Source organism: Hippopotamus amphibius, chromosome 9 (assembly GCF_030028045.1).
Source record: "Hippopotamus amphibius kiboko isolate mHipAmp2 chromosome 9, mHipAmp2.hap2, whole genome shotgun sequence".
NCBI lineage: Eukaryota > Metazoa > Chordata > Mammalia > Artiodactyla > Hippopotamidae > Hippopotamus > Hippopotamus amphibius.
The window spans coordinates 41648976-41669643 of NC_080194.1; the positions used below are offsets into that span (position 1 = coordinate 41648976).

The 20668-nt window shown below is 51.1% G+C and overlaps 1 protein-coding gene across 17 annotated transcripts; it reads right to left on the reverse strand.

Annotated features, from left to right (window-relative positions):
* Positions 1-236: 236 nt before the first annotated feature.
* PGAP2 (post-GPI attachment to proteins 2) lies at positions 237-20527 on the reverse strand. 17 transcript variants are annotated; one of them, XM_057748113.1, is made up of 8 exons: positions 20455-20527; positions 13551-13571; positions 10472-10646; positions 6222-6402; positions 2401-2653; positions 2152-2258; positions 1451-1559; positions 237-1248 (listed from the first exon to the last, which is right to left on the reverse strand). In XM_057748113.1, exons 3-8 carry the CDS (start codon positions 10603-10605, stop codon positions 1118-1120), a joined length of 915 nt encoding a protein of 304 aa, XP_057604096.1. In that variant the 5' UTR covers positions 10606-10646; positions 13551-13571; positions 20455-20527; the 3' UTR covers positions 237-1117. The 17 variants fall into 17 exon arrangements, 15 of the variants coding, with proteins under 15 accessions (XP_057604096.1, XP_057604093.1, XP_057604089.1 ...); XM_057748110.1 differs by lacking the exon at positions 6222-6402 and adding an exon at positions 9103-9120 and having other exon boundaries at positions 20455-20525; XM_057748106.1 differs by lacking the exons at positions 13551-13571; positions 20455-20527 and adding exons at positions 11095-11697; positions 13193-13299.
* Between the last annotated feature and the right edge of the window lie 141 nt (positions 20528-20668).

Below are 20668 nucleotides of genomic sequence, written 5' to 3' on the forward strand. Positions count from 1 at the left end.
CAGCTTCCAGACCTGGAGTCATGACATGGATAGCTCAGTCACTCCTGCTCATCAGATCCAGGCTTGGACCAGCCTCAGGAGACGACAGGCCTAAGGGGGTGGGGGCGGGTGATGCCACATGGAATCATACCCTCCTATGGACTCATTCCCTCCATCCTGGAGTCTGTCCCTCTCCTCAGTTCCATTAAACAGACGAGCCCCCAAACAAGCAAGTCTCGCCCAGACTGTTGGCAAAAACAAAAAAAATTTATTTTCCTTTGAAATATAATATACAACCAAAGGAGCACAGGACCTGAGGCAGTAGGGAGGACAGGGGGACACCAGAGAGCCCATGTTGGGGTAGGAATCTGTGCCTCTGACCCCTCTACCTGGCACTTTTGCCAAGGAGGAAGCATCTGTAAGCCAGTGATTTCAGAAGGGAAGGGAAATACAGACTGAGCCAGTGCTTTTTCTGGAGCAGGTCATCCTTTGGGTACAGAACACCACCTCCACAGAGAGCAGCACAGACTGGCAGAGTCCTTGGAAATGATACAGCCTTCCCATTCCCCCCACCCCCATCATCCCCATGGACACAGAGGCTCAGGTAGGGAAGGGCACACAACAAATCAGAAGTGAAGTCAGGATTGGGACACCTGGGCAACCTTAGCAGGGGACTGTGGTCATAGGCCTGAATGTGCAGAGCAGATCATTAGACACGAGTCTAGTGAATGGCCCCGTGGGGAGAAATGGCTGTGGTTTTCTGGTAACAGCCACTGCTCAGTGGTCCCTGACCTCAGCGAGGGGTGGCTATGTAAAGGCCAAGAAGCGGATGGTGGTTATGAACCTCAGGACTTTTTTTAGCACCAAATGGTGGAGCTCTCCTGCCAGCTCAGCTTCTTGGGGCTTCTCAGGTACGGGTGGTGCTGCTTGAAGGCCCCTGTGCCTTCACGTGGGTGGGGGAAAGGAGAACCCAGCAGGGCTGGGTAGAGTCTTGTCCTGTGCCCCTCCTCCCTTCTTCCCCTTTCCCCCAGCTTCCCCCAGTAGGGCTCAGAGAGGACACGGGGTGAGGGAAGGCCAGAGTGGTATCTTGTTCCTAGCTCCTGGGCAGTGGGCCTCCTCCTCAGCAGCAGAGAAGGGTTTAGAACCGCTTTTCCTCAGGCTGGGAGGTAATGAGCAGTTCCTTGTTCCCGAAGTCCCACCAGGCCGTCATGTGGAACGCCATGTTGGTTAGGACAACGGTGTACTCCAGGATGGCAAAAATGGTGTATACTGTGGTGAGGACACAAGGAACAGAGCATGATAAGCCTGCTTCCCCCAGGGGCCTCTTGATAGATCACCGCCACTGCATCACTGCACAGAGGACACAATGGCAGGCAGCCCCCAAGACCACTGCCACACTGCACGTTATAGAAAACACCACAGCTGTCCCATAGCCACTGTGACCACCCATGCGATCCTCGCCCGGCCTCACCTCCAGCCTCACAATACATGTTGTGCCGGAAGTAGACAGCCAGCGCCGTGAAGAAGGAGACGAAGTTGACGATGAAGAGCCGCTGTTTCCAGCTGTAGGACTTGCGATCCTAGGGGATGGGCTGCCCGATCACTCTGCCGCTTGTTAGATGTGTGCGGACAGCCTCCCCTCTTGGCCCCAACTCTTAAGGGCTGAGTCTCACCTCCCTTGGTCATGGAAGGGGGCACAGGCAGGGGCCGCAGGAATGACGGACATTTCATACCCCTGCATTTGGGGGTGTATTGAGGCCAAGGAGCAGTGGGGGTCCCTGTCCCTCCCAATTCAGGGGGATGGAGTATGAGAGTTACTTGGAGTTACCCAGCAACCCAACACCTCCAGATACGGTGGGGAGAAGAAAAGTATGAGGGGGCTGGGGTGGGGGGTCAGGAACGCCATGGACCCCGACATGCTGTTCCTGACCCACTGCGGCCTGGGTGCTGCCCCTCATTCTACTCCCATTTGGACCCTCTGCCTCTTCTCTTCTCCAGTTTCCCATACTATCCAAACACAGCCCCAGATTCTGACCAATCACCCTCCACTCGTCCCCAAGCCCAAGTTCACAAAAGAACTCCAGTTCCCACCTCACCATGACCCGCATCCTGCGGACGAGCGTCTTGATTTTCCTCTGGGCCACCTGGAGCCCCTCTAGGGGTAGACCGTACCTCTTGACTTACTGTGTGCTTCTTGGTCAGCCGCCAGAGAATGCAGGTGAGGAGCATGTGACTGAGGGATGAGGCGATGAACACGATGAAAGCATTTTCATGGATGGCTGGAGGGGGAGAGGAGGGTTGGGAGCACGCACCGCAGGGAGCACCCACGGCCCTGCGGCAGAAGGTCCCAGGGCGGAGGGGGCAGGGACGTTCCCTCCCCAGACCTTTCCCCGCTCCTCCGTCCCTTGTCTGGGCACCCACTGAAGTCTTCGGAAGAGGAGACGTAGGTGAGCACCAGCAGCGCGAGGTTCTCCACGACGTTGAGGCTGAAGTTGAGGCGGCAAAGCTGGCGGTAGCCGGGACACGGGGAGGCGCAGCTGAGGTAGTGGTTCCAGTAGGCGAAGGCCACCAAGAAGCGGGGCGCCGAGTGCAGGCCGATGCAGAAGCGCCACACATAGCGCTGGGGCACCTCTCCGCCGATGGCCGAGCTCACCGACGGCAGGTAATTGGGCACCTGGAGAGGTGTGACCCATCTGGACGCCAGCCCCCTGCCGGCCTCACCCACCTTGAGATCTTTCTCTCTGTGTGATCACCCTGACACACAGAAGGCTCTGCTCCAGTCCCCTCCCTCCAGGCAGCCCTCCTTCAGAGCCCCAGAGCTTTCCAGGGAGACCTCCCCTTCCAGGTCCTGGGCCCCCAAACTGCCTGGTTCTCATTCCCCAGCCAGCCTGGGGTTTGTGCTGGGGCAGAGTGGGACGGTCTCCATCTCCCGTCAGGTGACAGGTTCAGATGCTCTCTGAGCCCACAGCACAGGGCTGTGACCTGGATAAGGCCCTGTGGGAGGGTCCATGAGCCCAGCATCCCAGATTCAGTCCCAAAGACAGAAACAAGTCACAGACCATCTGAGTCTCCTTGGGACAGCGCTGGATTCACTGCCCAGCTAAGCTGTTCCTGACTGCTCCCAGCTTCGCTTTTCTTCCGGTCAGGGATACTGAGGTAGTCGAGGGTGCTGTGAGATCCTAGTAGAGCTGGGCTAGAAGGATACCCCCACACTGATCATGCTTAAGAAAGTGGGTGCTCCTAACCGGGGGTAGTCTAAGAAAATGACCCTGTTCTTATGGATCTCTCAGCCATCTTTCTCAAAGCCAGGAGTTCCTCATTCCTTATGGAAATAAGACGGTCACCCTTCAAAGTTGAGGAAGGAGGAGATAATATTACATAGCTGCAAGGACTGGTGTGTTGCTTATATTGGAGAGTGAGAGAATGGGGCATGGGTGAATAGTAGTTTTGATGGGAACAGGAAGGCCAGGAATGGGAGGAGGATCTCTTAGACTTGGGGGTGGACCTAGAGCAGTTCGGCTCAAACTTTAACATGCATACAACTCACCTGGGGTTGTGTGAGAATGCAGAAGGTCTGGAACCTGAGAATCTGCATTTCTATAAGAGTCCATGACTGTAGAAGCTAGCAGTCTGTTGCCCACACTTTCCATGGACATTTTTAGACCTTCAACACAAGGCAGAGTAGTGCCAGAGCCCAGAAACCCAGAGAGGGAATGACCCTGCTGTGACTGGCAGGACCCGTCTTCAGAGATGGAGTTCTGGAAGACCCCTTCCTTTCTCCCAATGGGGATGCTGAATGGGTCTCCAGGAATGACGGAGGCAGCTCACAGGGCAGGGGTGGGCCCGGGCAGGACCAGCCAGGGCCTTCACAAGCATTCACAGAGAAGGAGATGGATTCCCCTCAGCACTGTCCGTGGAAGCTAAGGGCAGTACTCTGAGAGAGAGGGTGATGCTACCAAGGCCGTGGCTTGAGATGCCACAGCTTGAAACCAGGCTCAGATATTCACTCTGAGGAATCAGCGAAGGGCAGCACGGAGGCTTTGGAGCCACACAAACTCGGGTCTGCATCCCAGCTCTGCCTTTATTAGCTGGGGGACCTTGAGCAAGTCACTTCACCTTTCTGAGCTCTAATTTCCTCACTGGCAAAATAGGGATGACATCACCTACCTTGCAGGGTGATGGTGAACACTAAATGTCATGTATGCAAGGCGTCTGGCACACGGTGAGTACAAGCGATGGCTTCCAGAAGACAGACCTTCCTGAAAAGCCTGCAAATAGGCTGTGATCCATGTGGCTACTGAACATGGGAAGGCCGACCTCTGAGTGAAAGGTGGGCGTCATATCTCGACTGGACACTTCTGAGACCTACACGCCTCCTTCCTTGACTCTTCTGCCTCTCTGGGTGGGTCCCCTGAGTAGGGTTAGTGGGAGTGCTGCCTCTGCTTCCTAGGATATTCCTTCTGAAAACTCCTGCCCCAATCTCAGCGACTTGAAGGGGAACAGTACTGACATCTAAGGCTTGGCTGGGAGAGCCCAGAGCGTTCAAGGGCCCAGAGCCCTGACGGATGCTGGGAGACAGGTAAGGGGTAGAGACGGCACAGAGTCAGGGGGATGCCTCAGGAGGGTGAGAGAATTAGGGCCCTGCGGCTGCTCGTCCCACCCTCACAAGCTCCTCTCAGATTAGGGGCGGGGGCAGGATTCTAAGCGCAGGCATTGCCTCCATCATCTCACACGCACACGCACGCGCGTAATCGGGGACAGATACTCACATTCCCCCCCCGCCGTCCCATCTACACAAGCTCCCACTCACCAACTACGCCCACGAGAAGCAGCAGCAGGGGCTATCAGAGCCCAGGCACACAGCTCGCCGCAAACCCCCCCGCAAGCCCAGCGCCCAGCGTGCTGAGAGAGAGGAGCGTAACCTCCTTCCCCTAGAAACCCTTTGGTCTGGAAGACAGGGCTGAGTGGATCTATGGCAGGGCAGTCGATCAGAAATTCACATGGCATAGAGGGAGAAGGTCCAAAACCCTCCTTACCATAGAACCTCACGTTTCCCCATTAGCGATTCATTCCTTTGGCCTCAGATAAAAGTCCCCTGAAATTATGGATGACTTTTCTTTATGCCTGACCATCCCTCCCTCTCCCTACCCCTTGGCAACTGGACAGAAACTCCCGTTCCTGTCAATTCTACTTGCTTCTCTTCTCTGGACTCCCTCCTCTCTTCTCTAACCTCAGAGTTCCCATCTTAGCTCTGGTATCCCCTGTACCATGAGCGATCGTACGAGCTTCCTCACTGGTCTCCCTACTCTCGCCTCCTGCCCTTAAATCTGTTCTCCACTCAGGAGCCAGAAGGGTCTTCTAAAGCTCAAATCTGACCATATTCCTTTCCTGCTTAAAATCTTTCCAAAGGCCCCCAGAGCCCTCTGGTTAAAATCAAAAGCTGTCAGCCTGGCACTCACAAAGATCCTTCTTCACCCCCACAGCAACAATTTCCCCTCCTCCAGGAAGGAAGTCTCCAACGTCCAAGCCATCCAAGCCGGGTTAAGTGCTTCTTCTGGGCCCAGCATCCCTCTGCTCTCTTTTATCACAGAAGGAATTTCACCTTAGAGTGTTGTGACTGACTGTGCCTAGGTCTGTCTCTTGTAGGAAAAAAAATCTAAAGGCAAGTCCATGTTCAATTCCATGCCCCTGACACAGAACCTCCACCCCTGGGCCCTAAGGAAAGGCTTGATGGACTGCTCTTGGAGGCTGGAACTCCTTCTAGGTTCCTTGCTGGCAGAGCTCTGAGTGGACACACATTATGGGGCCTGAGACTGCCAGAGGAGAAACCAAGCTAGAAGAACCCAGGGCAGGGCTGGGGGTCTTCTCGGGTCAGGGCCCTAGTCTGGGCTAAAGCCACCTGTTACTTCTCCTGGCCCATCTTAGCTCTTCAGTCCTGGCTTCCTTTCCAGTGTGGTCTTTCTTCAGCCCCCTTCTCCTTCTCACGATCTCTCCTGCCTATTCCCACTCTCTTCCCTTCCCCCAAGCCCCCTCTGCTCCCTTGTACCCTCTACAATCCTCCTCTACTCTTGGAGGACTGTGACTCTACTTTCCCTGAGTCTCTCTCCCCAAATTCCCCCCCACCATCTTTTTATCCCTCTCCCCTCTCTGCCCCTCCGCCTTCTCTTGTACTCTCTGATGCCACCCTTATCACCATCTCCTGACCTGGCCCTGACCCAGATGCTGGGGAGCCTGGCACTCACCCCACAGTCAGTGGCCACCGTGTACTCAAAGTGGAACACCAGGGACCAGATGATGCAGAAGAAGAAGCCGAACACGGGGAAAGTGACGACCCACCAGATCATGGCTGTGAAGCGGAGTCGGAACACGGTCCCATCGGGGTCCAAGGGTTGGGAGGCCGCAGAGAACATCCTGTAGGGAGTGCTGCCCAGGCAGGGCGAGGGACACAACGTGGAGCCTGGTGGGGATAACTGGGCCTAGGACAGTGGGGCCTTCTCCAGAGCAGGCTCCTCAGGGTATAGAGAAAAGCCAGAGTAGAAAGAGCAGGAAGGGCATAAGGGAGAAAGGAAAGCAGTGCAGAAGAGGAGGTACAGAGTTAGATGGGACAAGAAGAGCAGAGAGAGGCAGGGTCAGCTCACTAGGAATCCCCTTGGCACACGGGTCCTATAGGTTCACCTCTTGAAGCGGCTGGAGAACAGAGGCTCCCAGTGGCCTGGACATGGGAGCTCCGATGGCCCACCTCATTCCCAGGACCCTCATACCCACTCAGGAGAAGGGTCGGAGGTGGAAGGGTTATTATTTCCATTCCACAGAAGGGAAGACCAAGGCCCAGAACTACGGTAGGATCAAACATTAGGACTAAGGCCTCTTGCCACTTGATAGCTTAAGACTCCAGATCAAGGTTTTCTCCAGGCCAAGTAATCTAGATAAAGGACACTTGACTCAGAGTGGCCCGAGCCCTCCCACTGACCCCGTCTGACCACATTCCCGCTCTTCACCCACGTTCAACCAGGAACAGTGGGAGGGCCCCATAACCTGTTTCAATGGGACCACAGGCTTCCAGCCATCCCACCCCCAGGCTCAGAATGATCCAAGCCTCAGGCCAGCAGTACCCTGACCCCAAGATACCAGGGTCCCTCCGGAGGCCCAGACCTCTATCTCCTTCCTCTCTGAGAAGACCATGTCACCCAATCCAAGGCTTTCAGGAACCTGAGGGTCACGGGAACCTTCTCTGCTCAGGCTGAGCGTGCTGTGCCAGGCCAGACCCAGGAAGGACAGACCCAGACGGAGGTGGCTGGGCTTTTTCTGCTCCCTTCTCCCTCTGAGCAGAGAACTCCCTCCCCCACCCCCACTGCCCCGACCACCACGACCCTTCAAGCTAGGCTTCTTTCTGGAGGGCAGATAGAGATGGCTTTGTATTAAGAGGCCAAAGCCCAAATCTCCCCTTGGGCCTCAGACCTCCCTCCATTAAGGGAACTCTAGTCCACCAGTCCAGCTCAGCATCAGGGGGTCAGGGCTGGGGTAGGCGCACTAAGCGACACTCACACTGGGTGCTGAAGGATCCGGGGCTTGGGTTGAGGGCTCCAGCCAGACTGAGACTGCTCTAAGACTGGAGGGTCCCACCCCCAGTTCCCTAGGGCCTGCCTCCCGCCCACAGAGCCCAGATCTCCACGCCTGCCAGGGCACACAAGCTTCCCATGACCAACAAGGCCAAGTAATAAATCCCAGAACATTCTGCACAGGTAAGAATGATAGTGGCCAAGGTCGACCCAGAGCAGATCCTTTTGCCAGAGATGGGGGTGGGGACATTTCTAAGGGTTGGGTCCAGGGATGTAAGCAGGTTTTGGGGAAGGGAAAGGGAGAAAGCAGAATAGGATTTAGCCCCTTTCTGTTGGAGCAGGACTGAATGTGTTTGTTGGGCCCCATCAGAGAGCTAGCTAATCTTAAATAGATTCACGGTCCAAAAGAGATCTAGACAGGCCTGAATGTGAGGTATCAGTGTCCCACCAGTACCTGTGCAGAAACAGTTAGTGGCAGCTCAGGCTCATTCACAGAGGTCTAACAGCCCGTAACAGGAATAGAACAGTCCTGATTTTGGCTGTACTGCCCAGGCCATATGAAGTCCTATGTCCATATCAGGGCCAGGAGAGAAGAATGATCAACTGGGCCAAGTCCGGGGGCACATATCTTGTAAGGATTGCCTGAAGGAACTGGAGCTATGCTACCTAAGGAGAGTAAACTCAGGGGACCCTCCTCCCCTACCATTACTGCCTTCCCATCTCTGCAGGGCTGGCTGGAAGCCAGGTGGAAAAAGTAGCTCCAAGGGTCCCAAAGCAGAGCCAGAGCCAGAGCCAGAACTGAGATTTCAGCAGAAAGAGAGTGTACGCTCACTATAAGATAGAGCTTGCTAATTGTTAGTTACTAAGTCCCCTTGGAGTCAACTGCCTGGGGAGGAAAGAAGCTCCCTATCACCGGGGATGTGCAAGTAGAGGCAAAGTCATCTATTGATAATTATAGACTAAGGCTACTCCTTTTATCCTTGGTTGGCCATTCCTGGGATACTTTGGGTGAGAAATTCAGAGCATACATGAAAATTCCCAGGTGGATCCAGCATAGGAGTCCCAGGGAGTAGGAACAAAATACCCCTGGGGTCACTAGGCCTCGTCTTGCCCCAGAGAGGCCAGGTACCCCTCCAGCAGCTACCTATGCCTCAGCTCCCTAACGAGTATGTTGAGAATGGGTTTTAAGTATACTGAGGTTATTGATCCCATTATCGCTTGGAGCCAGCCATGAGGACCAGAGCAAACAGCCTACTCCATCTAACTCCATATGCCATACAAATACTATAATTCTCTGTACGGACTATGACTGGATTATATCATGCCTTCCTTTATCCAGGGTGCTGAGCTGATATGTGTGTGTGTGTTGGTGGGGCTGGGGTGTCCTATCCATTTATTCAACAAACACTTTTTTTCTCCAGCCGTGCCACGTGGCATATGGGGTCTTAGTTCCCCGACCAGGGACCAAACCCGTATCCCCTGCAGTGAAAGCACAGAGTCTTAACCACTAGACCACCAGGGAAGTCCCTCAACAAACACTTTCTGATTCAGATGCAGTACCCACCTTCAAGGAGTTCCCAGCCTAGTAGAGAAGAGAGACACAAATATAATATGACAGAACGATATGAGAGAGAATACCGGGAACTACGGGCACCCAGAGGAGGGAGTAATTAAGCTGGCCCCATGGAGGATGGAGAAGGAGAGGCTGTTGGATGGATCCTTTCTGACCCTCCCCCTCAGCTCACTTGGTCACCCCCTTTCCTTCCAGTCCTGTTCTTTCTGATAGCTCCCGGCCCTAAGCCTCACCAGACTGGCTGCCCACAACTCAAGGCCCACATTTACCCATTACAAATCAAGAAGAGGGAAAACCTGAAGTCCTATGAACAAAAGAAGTGGGCCCCCACGCCTGCCAGTCAGAGCCCATTCCTGACTGTACCCCGTTTTCTCAAGCAAATGCTCTTTATACGAAGGTGGGAAGCTCAGCTGATTGGGGGCCTTCTGAGCTCTCTGTGAGGCTAGTCCAAGGGTCCATGTCCAGGTTCTGCCTCTTTCCCACCTAGAGACCCTTGGCTAACGTCCCCTCCTGCCCTATCTTCCAACGTGGCAGTCTCCTTTTCCTCTTCCTCCTTCTGCTCCTCCCCCTTCGCATTTCCCAAACCACTTTCCTATTTCCTCTACCTGGAGCTCTACATCAATTCTGAGAAGGAGGACAGGAATTAGCAACCCTGTCAGACATGGGGAAACTGAAGGCTCAGTCTCTGAATCTCAGGTAATATACAGAGTCAGTGGATGAACTAAGAGGAAAACAAAGGTCCACAGAGGTCTCACCCCATTTACTCCAATAACCTACAGAGAAAGAACTCTCACAACTTTCCTTCTGGCCCAGCACTCTATATCCCTGTCCAAGAGGGTGTATGGCCACCTATACAGAGGTCACGGGACCTACCCCAGAAAACACATGTACACAGACATAATCAGGTCCCCAACCAGACGGGCACATATAGTCTCTCTCACACACATACCCCACTCAAAGCCATCACAGTCATGTCCCTCACAGTTAACACACACATACACAATCACATTCCTGTAGAGACAGGCACAGCCCACAGTGCCACCACACGAAGAGGCCCCAAATGCCCTCTAGCCCAGTCTTATTCTCTGTCCCCCAGAAAACCCTGAGGCTGATGAATCTGCCCGTCTGTGAAGTAAGGATTAGGTTCTGGGGATGCCCAACTTCAGGGACCCTGGCCCCCAACAACCTCCATGGAAAGTGGAGGAAGACTAGTCCTTGGGACGTCAATGTGCAGGCGTCCCCCCAGTAGCCCAGTACATATGGTGGCTAATCCTGTTACAATAACATCAGGAGCCAAAATAGATTTGATTGGGCCTGAATATGAGGTAACAGTGCACCCTCCCACACACACAAGCCCTACCCCACAGTGTGTGGCCGTAGTCTCCTTGAAGTAGAAGAGCAGGGACCAGAGGACGCAGAAGAGAAAGGCGACAAGTGGACAGCAGACCGTGACCAGGGCCACCAGGGTGAAGCGGAGCCGGACCAGGGTCCCATCCCGGTCCAGTGGCAGTGGGACCTGGTACATCTTGTCAGACCTGGGGGTGGAGTGGCGTGCTGTCAGGGCCCGAAGTAGTGAGGCTGGGACTCAGTGGTGAAGCTAGCCCTTGTGCTCAGTCCTCAGCTTAGCTATGCTATGGGGTGGGGAGTTTGAGAAAGAAGCCACCTAACCCCTAAGCTTGGACAGCTACTGCCCTGGATGAGGAAGATGGACTCAAAATCCCATGAGAACATTCACCCTCAATTTCAGAGGAAAGACAATGAACCAAATCTGTGCTAAGATGAAGCTTGAATAGATTGGGAAAACTTCTCATCCTTATGCCTGGCTTGACAGGCCTAGGACTACAGGAGCTGGTTCAACTAGTCTCTCTTGTTTCAGGAACCAATCCTAAAACCTCCCAGTGGACAGAATGGCCCATTTCCTCCCTCAGGCCTTGGAGCCTCCATGTTTCAGGGCCTCCTATCAGCTCTCACTGCTTCACCCACCGGCCCAGGGTCCTTCTGCACCTTCAGTTCCTTCCCAGCTCTGTGTGCCCTGCGTGCCTGCACCACAGTCCACTGCGGCAAGGACTCCATGGAAGCCAGCAGAGCCTCAACCCCCAGCCTGTCCCCACCCGCTGCCTCACGTGCTCTGAGAGTGAAAGGCTTTGCAGAATCAGGCCTGGTGCTAGCCTGGGCTTGCTGTTTGCTGGAGAGAGTTGCCTGGTCAGCTTCTGGAGGCTTCCCAGGGGCTATCCACCCCACTCCGGAGACTAGGCAAGGGCTCCTGAGGACTGGTCCTCCCCGCCCACCCCCCAACTCAGACGATGATATCTAGGGTCAGGCACTATACTACTAGCCAAGCATATACCAGCAGTCTTAGCCCAGCTTCCCTCGGTGTATAGAAGGGGAAGTCGAGGCCAAGAGAGGGGCAGGACCCTGCTCAGGGTCACATAGCAAAGAGAAGGAAGAGCCATCAGTGGGGAGATACGGGGCTCACAGTGTCACAGACTGCACCTCTGGCCTTCCTTGACCCTTTCCTCTCTGGGCCAGGGCACTGGGCAGGGAGGTCAGGTTAGGTCAGGTTAGGAGGAGAATGTAAAGGGGTACCTGTCCATAGGAGGAAAAAAACGAAAACACCAAATATATAGATGAGTCAGTCAGCCCTGTTCCCATCTTAAAGACACAAAGAGAGGAAGGTCCTTTCTCAAAGCCACATGCTGAGCCTGAGGGAAAGCCTTCCTTGGAATGTGCCAAACTAGGGCTGGCTCTAGACTCCAGATACACAAAGAACCGGCCCTTCTGGACTCCAGGGCCTTGCCCAGAGACCAATTCCCAGCTCTTCCCGACCCTGCCCTCAGGACTCCCTCCAGTCCCGCCCTCAGCAAGAACCCTGACCTCTAGGAGGCTGGCCTCCTGGCATCCGTAACAAGCCAGGTGGGTAGGCCTCTCATCCACCTGCCTCCACCCACCTCTCTGCCAGGCTCCATCAGGCAGCCGGGCCCAGCTGCACAATCTCCTTCCTCCTTCTGGGGCCGGGGCTTTCCCAGGAGTGGTGGAAGTGGCTCTGACACCACGAACATTCCTACATTCCTTGGATCATCCCCCAAACCTTCCCCACCCAGCCCGAACCCAGATTCTGTGGTTGTAATGGTACCAGCCCCCCTTCCAACAACCCTTCCTGAAGCCAGCTGCTCTGGATTCCCTCAGGAATCACCGGGACCCCCAAACCAAAGACCAGATCCTCAGGGAATGAACAGGCAGTGCCCATGGCAGGGGTTGATAAGGTTTGAGGAACAGTCTGTTGCATTTCTTGGAGGTATGCCTAACCTCCTTTTTAGCTGTGTGACCTTGGGCAAGTCACCTAACCACTCTGGGCCTGTTTTCACAGTTGTACATATGGGATTATGTGGTTTGGATTACTAATAAGGCCATACCATCTAGGTCATTCTACTTTCCCAGGACAGAGAGCTCACTATCTGAAGGGCAGCTATTCAGCCCCAGTCAACTCTAACTTCCACACAGGTACCCCTTAAACTGAACACCGCTTTCTTAGGAGTATCCCTACCTTATTTCCAAAGATCCTTAAAGATCTTCTCAGCCTCCAGTCCAAATCCATACCTACTGGGTGCCTTTGAGTACTAGGCACCCTGCTTAGCACTAGATATACATTGTTTCTTTTAATCCTCACCATAATTCCATGAGGTAGGGGCTAGAGCCTGTATATTTCCATTTTACAGGAGAGGCAAGTGAGGCTCAGGGAGGTTAACACTTGCTCAAGGTCACAGGCTAACAGCTGGCAGAGCTGGGACTTGAAACTAAAGGGTTGCAAAGTCCCCACACCTCCCTCCTGGGCACCTAAGGAAGAATCTGGACCAGGAGTGCCTGCGGAGTGAAGACGGGAGAGCCCACCCCGGCACGTCGGGCCCATGTCGGGAGGCAGAGGGGAAAGGGGTCAGCTCCCCCAGCAGGGACAGCTGCAGTTCCTGGGCAGGCACCAGGACCCCTGCAGCCTGGGGCCCGGCCCTGCGGAGGACAAACCGCGTGGCCGAGCTCCCCCAAGTGGGACTGCCCAGCAGTCCAGCACACCCATCCCCGTACTCACCCAGGCCGTGGCGGCGAGGAGGCCGCGCCGGCGCAGGCCGGGGGCCCGGAGAACCCGAGGGAAGCCCAGGCCGGGCCCGGGGGGCGAGCGGCGGGGGGCGGGTTGGAGAGGGAACGGCGGGGGCGGGGCCGGCACGCTTGCGGCGGAACTTGGGGAGGAAACGGCTCCCAGATCCTCTGCTGGCCCCTCCCCGCTTCTGCGGCTCCGGACCCCGGGCAGCCCCCCTTGATCTGGCGTCCCCTCATGCCCTGCCGATCCAGCCTGGTCTGCCCCACTAATTCCGACTGCATGGGGGCAGCCGGAAGAGCCCTGGACACCTGGGTCTGCCACGTTGGATCAAGCCACCTTGTCACCTTACCTCTCAGCTGCTTTCCATCACCTGTTGAAAGAACATAAAATTAACTCAATAGGGCCCCGAATTCTCTCATTTCCTGACCCCATTCTCTACCCACCTCCCACTCCAATTTAGACGAATCATCCAGTTTCGCACTTCTGAAACATTAAACCAGTTTGGCCCCAGTCTCAGCGCCCCTCCCCAAACTTTGCTCCCTTGAGCCCAATCGGGGTATTTCAGCTAAGGGGAGAGCACATTACAGGGAGTGGGATCTCGTGGTGCCCACCCCAGAAACTCTGGGTCACAGCTATTCCCGCATTTGATCAGGAGAGGGCGCCCTGGCCCGCCTATCATAACACAGCGGATCTCTTGCCACCAAACTCGATCCTGGGTCTCTCTTCACGGTGAGCGCGCTGATCCCTAGAAACCAGCCCTCGGCTAGGATTCCTTCCCCACCATGAATTGACCCCTAAAGTAACCTGAGGGGGAAAAAAGTAACCTTTGTAAAGGCCATCTTTCCTCAACAGGCAAAAAGAATGAAGGGACCAGTAATCCCTCCTACAGTTACAATGTGGGGTTGTCAGAGCAACTGCAGCAGGTGCAGGATGTCTGAGCTAGGCACGGTTACCATCACATTTTCCCCATTTAAATCCACACAGTAATAATTAGCACATTTTGAGCATCCTCTGTGTCCCAGGCACTTTTCTACTTTTTTATGTTATCCCATTTAATCCTCATAAAAGCCCTATGAGGTAAATACTATTAATATCTCCATTTCACCAATGGAACACAGAGAAGATAAGTTACCTACTCACACAGCTAGTGTCAGAACTAGGATTCCAGTCTGGCACCTGAGGTCATTCCCTTAATCACTGTATACTGTTATTCCCACAAGGTAGCTACAGCTATTACTTCGCAGATGGGGAAACAGAGGCCCAAATTTGATTAACTTGCCAAAAGCCCTTTTGCATGCATCCACTCTTTTTTTTTTTTTTTTTTTTTTCATGCATCCACTGCTGTTCATTTACCCAGCCTAGGCCCCCTCTGTGGCAGGCCCTGGGTTGGGCAATGGTGGAGGACCCAGAGATATCTTGCTCATTCCTGTGGGTCCAAGCCTACGGGGGGGTGTCTTATTCTAAAAAAATACTTTTCTTGACTTGAATCTCCCCCTCCACCCTGTCCTTTAAGGTCCCAGGGCAAATGAACAATTAGTGAAACATTACTAAAAGAACGACTCCCATTTAGTTTTGATAACTGGGTTTATGTTTTCTTCCTTGGGGCTTTATGTCATGCTCTTCATCTAGCTCTAACCCACACTTGCCTGCTCCTGGCTCTTGTTACCTGTCTTGACCCCTTGTCTGTTCCTTTGGCTCTAAGTACCATTTTCTGAGGCTGGGTCCCTTCTCCCTGCCTCTAGACTACTGCCCAATGCCTGAAACTTGAGATGTTCTAATTGGCCTTTAATTCTTTGGTGATTTGGGCACTTCTCCACCATACCATCCTGAGTCTCAGTTTCTTCATCTGTAAAATGGTTTTAGGAATATCCACATTATATAATGTTGTTGTGAGAATTAGATGAGGTAATATAGAAATGTGCAAGGTTGATGACAACTAGTGTCAGCTATAGACTGAACTTGTCCTGATTGAGCCTTTTCTGACCTCAGCTGTCACTGACCTTCTCTGAATCTGTTTCCTCCACTGTCAGTTTGAAAGCCTATCACCTATTCAATTTATGTAAGGAAAAGTGGAAGAAGATGAGTTTTCACTATGTGCCAGGGACTATATATGCATTCTCTTATTTGATCCTCTTAATAATCTGATGAAGCAAGTTTGATGAAAGCCATTTTACAGATAAAGAAATTGAACAAGCATCTTAACATCCAGCCTCGCCCTTCTTCAGGAGGTGCTCAGTGTTTGCTGAACTGGCATTTATCCATCGTCCAAGTAGCTGCTGCTGCTATTGAAGCCTTCCAGTTGTCTCTTGTCCTCCTGGCTGGTTTACCTGGTGCCTGGACATACCCGAGAGAGGCCTGTGCCTGAAACAGCACCACCATCTTCAAACATGAGCCACAATCACCACTCCACTCCCCTTTTCACATCTACATACCAGATACTCCAAGCTGACTGAGCATTTGTTTTCAGGGATGTTCCAGCCCCCAGGAGCATGGGGCAATGTAAGAGGGGAAGTGAATGTGGGATGTAGTTATCAAGGAAATTCTGTAGCTCTCCTTCATTTCCCTCCTATTTCTCCATCATTCTCCCCATTAGTCACATTGGCTATGATCAGAGATCTGATCATGTTCCACCCTTGTGGCAAAGTAGTAAATCCTCATGGCTTTCAGGATCAAGGACAAATTCCTTAGCATGGTGTTCAACATCTTTCATAATCTCTACTCCAGCAACCACATATTTTATATTCTAACTGCATTCACCTCTTCCATGGAGCTTTGCTTAACTTCCTTCTTATCTCTCCCTACTCACCATGATCTGCCACCCCCCACCCCACCCCACCCCCACTCCACAGGCAGCCTAGGATGGCCTTCCATCACACCCTTATTAGGGCTCTAACCACAATGAAGCAAAATAATTTGTTGCCTGTTTCCCCCACCTTCCTGGGAGCTCATTTAAGGACACAACCTCCACCTGTTCCATTTATTTCTGACTCTCTCAGCTTAGCCAAGGCACTGGCATACAGTAGGAGCCCTGAAAATATTTGCTAGATTGATTTAATTGAACTGGATTTTGAAGGATAGGCAGGATTTAGATATATCAAGAAGAGATTTAGGAACTACAAGAAAGGCTTTTGAAAAATGACTGCTGGGGATAGAGGGTGGAGGCAGAGAGAGCATGGCTCAGGGGTAGGTAAAGTGGCAGAGACAGAGACAGTGCTAAAAGCTTCCAGCTTCAGGCCAAACTCTTCCCTGCCTCCTGGGCAGCCTTAGGAAAGTCTTCCTGGATTGAGGAGGAGTGTTCTTTTTTTCTTCCCAGAGATCTTTTCCATGGCAGAGACATCCTTCTCGGATGGCTTTAAACTACTCACCTTAGGCTCACACATCTTGCTCTAGCTCCATTCTGCCTCAATTAGTAATTACATCTTCATTGTTCTATAGAACATTCTTTAGCTCTCTTACCACTTCTAAGATGAAGCCACAGTTTGCACCCATGGATACACTGAGCTCTTTCGGGGTCCCACATCTCTGTTCTCCCTGTTCATCTGGCCTGGAATGCATCTTTTCCTCTTGTCTCAGCAAACTCTACCCTTCCTATAAAGGTATTGATTGGCATGACAGTTTAGTAAGTTAGGCATGCATGTAGTAATTTCTAGGGCTATCACTAAAATAATAGAAAAAGAATTTAATTTCCAAACTGATGCAGGAAGAAAAATGAAATAATCGAAAAGACTGCAAGAAAGGAGGTTTAAATGGCCAATAAGCACGTGAAAAGGTGGTCAACATCATTAGTTATTTGGGAAATGTATAAAACAACCACAGTGAGATGCCACTTCATACCCCCTAGCATGGCTATAATTAAAAAAGAAAGCAAAAAAAATAGCAAGTGCTGGTAAAGATGTGGAGAAATTGGAACCCTCATGCATTGCTGGTGGAAATGTAAAATGGAACAGCCACTTTGGACAACAGTTTGGCAGTTCCTCAAGAAGTTAAACATAGAGTTACTATATGACCCTACAAATCCACTCCAGATATAAACACAAGAGAATTGAAAACACATGTCTGCAAAAAACTTGTACAAGAATGTCCATGGCAGTACTATTCATAGTGGAATAATGGAATAATCATTATTCATGATGGAAACAACTCAAATGCCATCCAACTCATGAATCTATAAACAAAATATGGTATAGTCATAAAATGGAATATTATTCTACTATAAAAAGGAATAAAGCACTGATACATACTACAACATGGATGAAGCTGTAAAACATTATGCTAAGTGAAAGAAGTCAGACACAAAGACCACATATTTTATGATTCCATTTATATGAAATGTCCAGAATAGGCAAATCCATTGAGACAGAAAGTGGATAAGTAAATTGCCAGGAGCTGGGGGAAGGGGGAGATGGGGAGTGGTTGCTAATGGGTCTGGGGTTTCTTTTTGGGATTTTGAAAATGTTCTGGAATTATATAGTGGTGGTGGTTGCACAACCTTGTGAATATACTAAAAGCCTCTGAATTGTACACTTCAAATGGGTGAATGTTATATTATACAAATTGTATCTCAATTAAAAAAAATCTGGCAAAGAGCTGGGCCTCGGTAAATGGCAGTTATTTTTACCAAAAAACAAAAATTTTAAAAAACATTTTTTTTAAATGGAGAGAAACAGAAACAACACCAGGGGCAATTAGAAAGTCTAAAATGTTAGATAAAATCCTAAAAATACCAGTAAATTCGTTGAATGCAATTGACTAAATACTCTAGTTAAAAGTCAAAGATATTCACACAAGATTCATATAAATCTAATTATACCATTTATAAACATCACCCTTTCTTACCAAGTTATAGGAAAAGAAGAAGGAAATCAACATTTACTGTGTGCTTACTACATGCCAAACAGGGGCCCAATCCTTTGTAAATTCCATGATCTTATTTGACCTTCACAAGCACCTTATGAAACAAATTATTGTGCCCACTTTATAGATAAGGAAACTGGGGCACAGAACAATTAAGTAATTTGTGCAAGGTCTAAAAAGTAGCAGATCTAGGACTTGAATTTAGATCTGTTTAAATCTAACTCTGCTCCTCTTTCCAATGTATCATGTAAGAAATCTAGAATCATTTGTCTGGAAGGAATTCTCTTGCTTTTTTAAGATTCTAGAGTCCTTACAGGTCTCTCTCCTCCCTGGGCATCAATCCTTCAGAGCTGCATAGAGTGAATTCTCAAGCCATGTGTGAGAGAGACTGGAAACTCCCAGGACAGAAATGGACTTTACTTAGCTCTGCCTCTTTTGGCCAGGGCAGAGTGTTGAGCAGTGGACATTTCTGGGCTCCTGATGCCCAGGACAGAGCTTGGCTCTGCAAGCTTTTGTGAACATGCACCAAACTCCTTGGCTTTAGAGGGGAAGAAGGCAGATGATGACAATCAAAAGGGGGTGTTATGAGAATTGGGTAGAGTAAGAGTATGTGGGCCCAGGAAGCCCTGGCCCACAAAGAAATTCTTCCTGGGGCAGAAGTCCCTGGGAATGATAATCTTGTGGGCCACATGCCTATCAGAATATCTAACAAGAGGTCCTGCTACTTAGAAATCACCGTAGTCACAGGAAATTCCTCCTGGGAGCACTCCTTGTCCAATGTCTCCCCCTCCAGTCTTCCAATAAGAATACACTACTTAAAGGGCCCAGCTCCTGCACATCTGCTAGTACTCTGGACTGAACATACTCACTCACACAAGACATATTTCTGAGCTCCTTTTCTGTGTCAGAATCCATGACTTAGAATATTTAGGATGGGAATTCCTTAATATTTTTAAAGAATACAAATAATATCTGTCATTTATTGAGGGTACCTGTGTACCAGGTACCATATGCCTTATCTCATTTAATTCTCACAATTCTGCAAGGCAAGTACAGTTATTATCTCCATTTTACAGACAAGGAAACTGAAGTTCAGAGGGGTTAAGAAATTTGCCCAAATTCATACAGTTAATACATGGTTGGGCTCAGATTTAAACCCAGCGTTGTCTGACTCAAAAGTACCATACTTCTTTTCTACTTAAGAAAATAATTCACTCATTCATGCATCAAATATTTACTGTGCACCTATGCTGTGTGCCTGGCCTAAGGGACATTAGAAATAAATAAGTAGAGGAGAGGCTTAAACAGAGTTGGGTTTAAGGATTGGAAGATGAGAAGTCAAAGGTTCAAGAGGGCAGTGAGGAAGCTACTGTAACTCTCCAGGGAGACCTAACGACTTTCTGATGCTGAGCACAGGTGAGGGAGGGTGGAGGGAAAGGAGTGATGTTTGGATGGAGGAGCTGGGGGAAAGTGTCTGGAGTCAGATGTTTAGCTTTACTATTTGACCATCCATATACTTATTTTTTTCTTCCTTCAAGCATCTACTGAACATCTACAAAGTACTAGGTTTCTCCTATCCATTTTCTTGTTTTATCTTTACCACCTGATCACTCTACTTTTTGATTAAGTCTCTCTAATCCCTTGCCACCACTGAAAACTCAGAGTGATTTAACTTTATGTTTTGGGCAGAGCCCATTTCAATTTTGTATTGATATGTCCCAGGGAGGACGGACATGGAGGGGTAATCCTAAAAGGTTTTGCTTTCTGAGCACAGTCCCTGCTATTTTGTGTGGGACCCTCAGTCACTAGATCTAGTTTCTAGAACACACTCAACCCATCCCCTTGAAATATAAGGCTTCTTCTCTGGGCTAGGCCTTGGAGAAAAGGAACACCAGCTTGAAAATGAAGCTCTGACCTCCAAAAGCCCGGCACAGAAGATAGGAAAGTAAATAACAATACAAAGTAACAAGGCTGTAACAGAGGTCTGCGCAAGCATTACCCCAACTCTCTGGGAGAGATCCCACAGAAGGTGGGAACATTTCAACTAGACTTTAAGAATAAGTAGGGGTTCCTAAACTGGAGGAGAGAAAGAAGTTCCAAGAATTGTCATTTGTACTAAACCCTAAGCTGAGCCATTCCTTTAAGGCATCTCTAATGCTCCTAACGACCACTCTAGGGACTCAGAAAGGGAAAGGTTGTGTTGGGGCTGGCATGGGTCAGGGGACAGGAAGCCAGGTTTTGGGGCCTCGGACCAGCTGCAGGCGAGCTACGCAGATATACCTCCTAGGAGGTCCCTCCGGCTCCGCACATGGTCTGGCCAGGAAGTGAGGGCAGGACGACGGGGGGGGTTTTCCCATCACCGCCCGCGGACTGGGGTAAAGGAAGGGTAAAATAGTTACCATGCCATCCTGGAGCCTTCACTCTGATTGGCCCGAGCCTCAGCAGCCCAAGACTCTCCGCTCCAAAGAAGGGGGCGGAGCCTCAGCATAGCGTCATCACTCTTCTCCCACCTCCGCCCGATGTAGCCACTCACCAGCTCACTTCGAGGGGCCCTGTGTGACGCCATGACTCTCTCCCAGCCAACCGCGGTGACGAGGGGCGGCACTTCGTGTC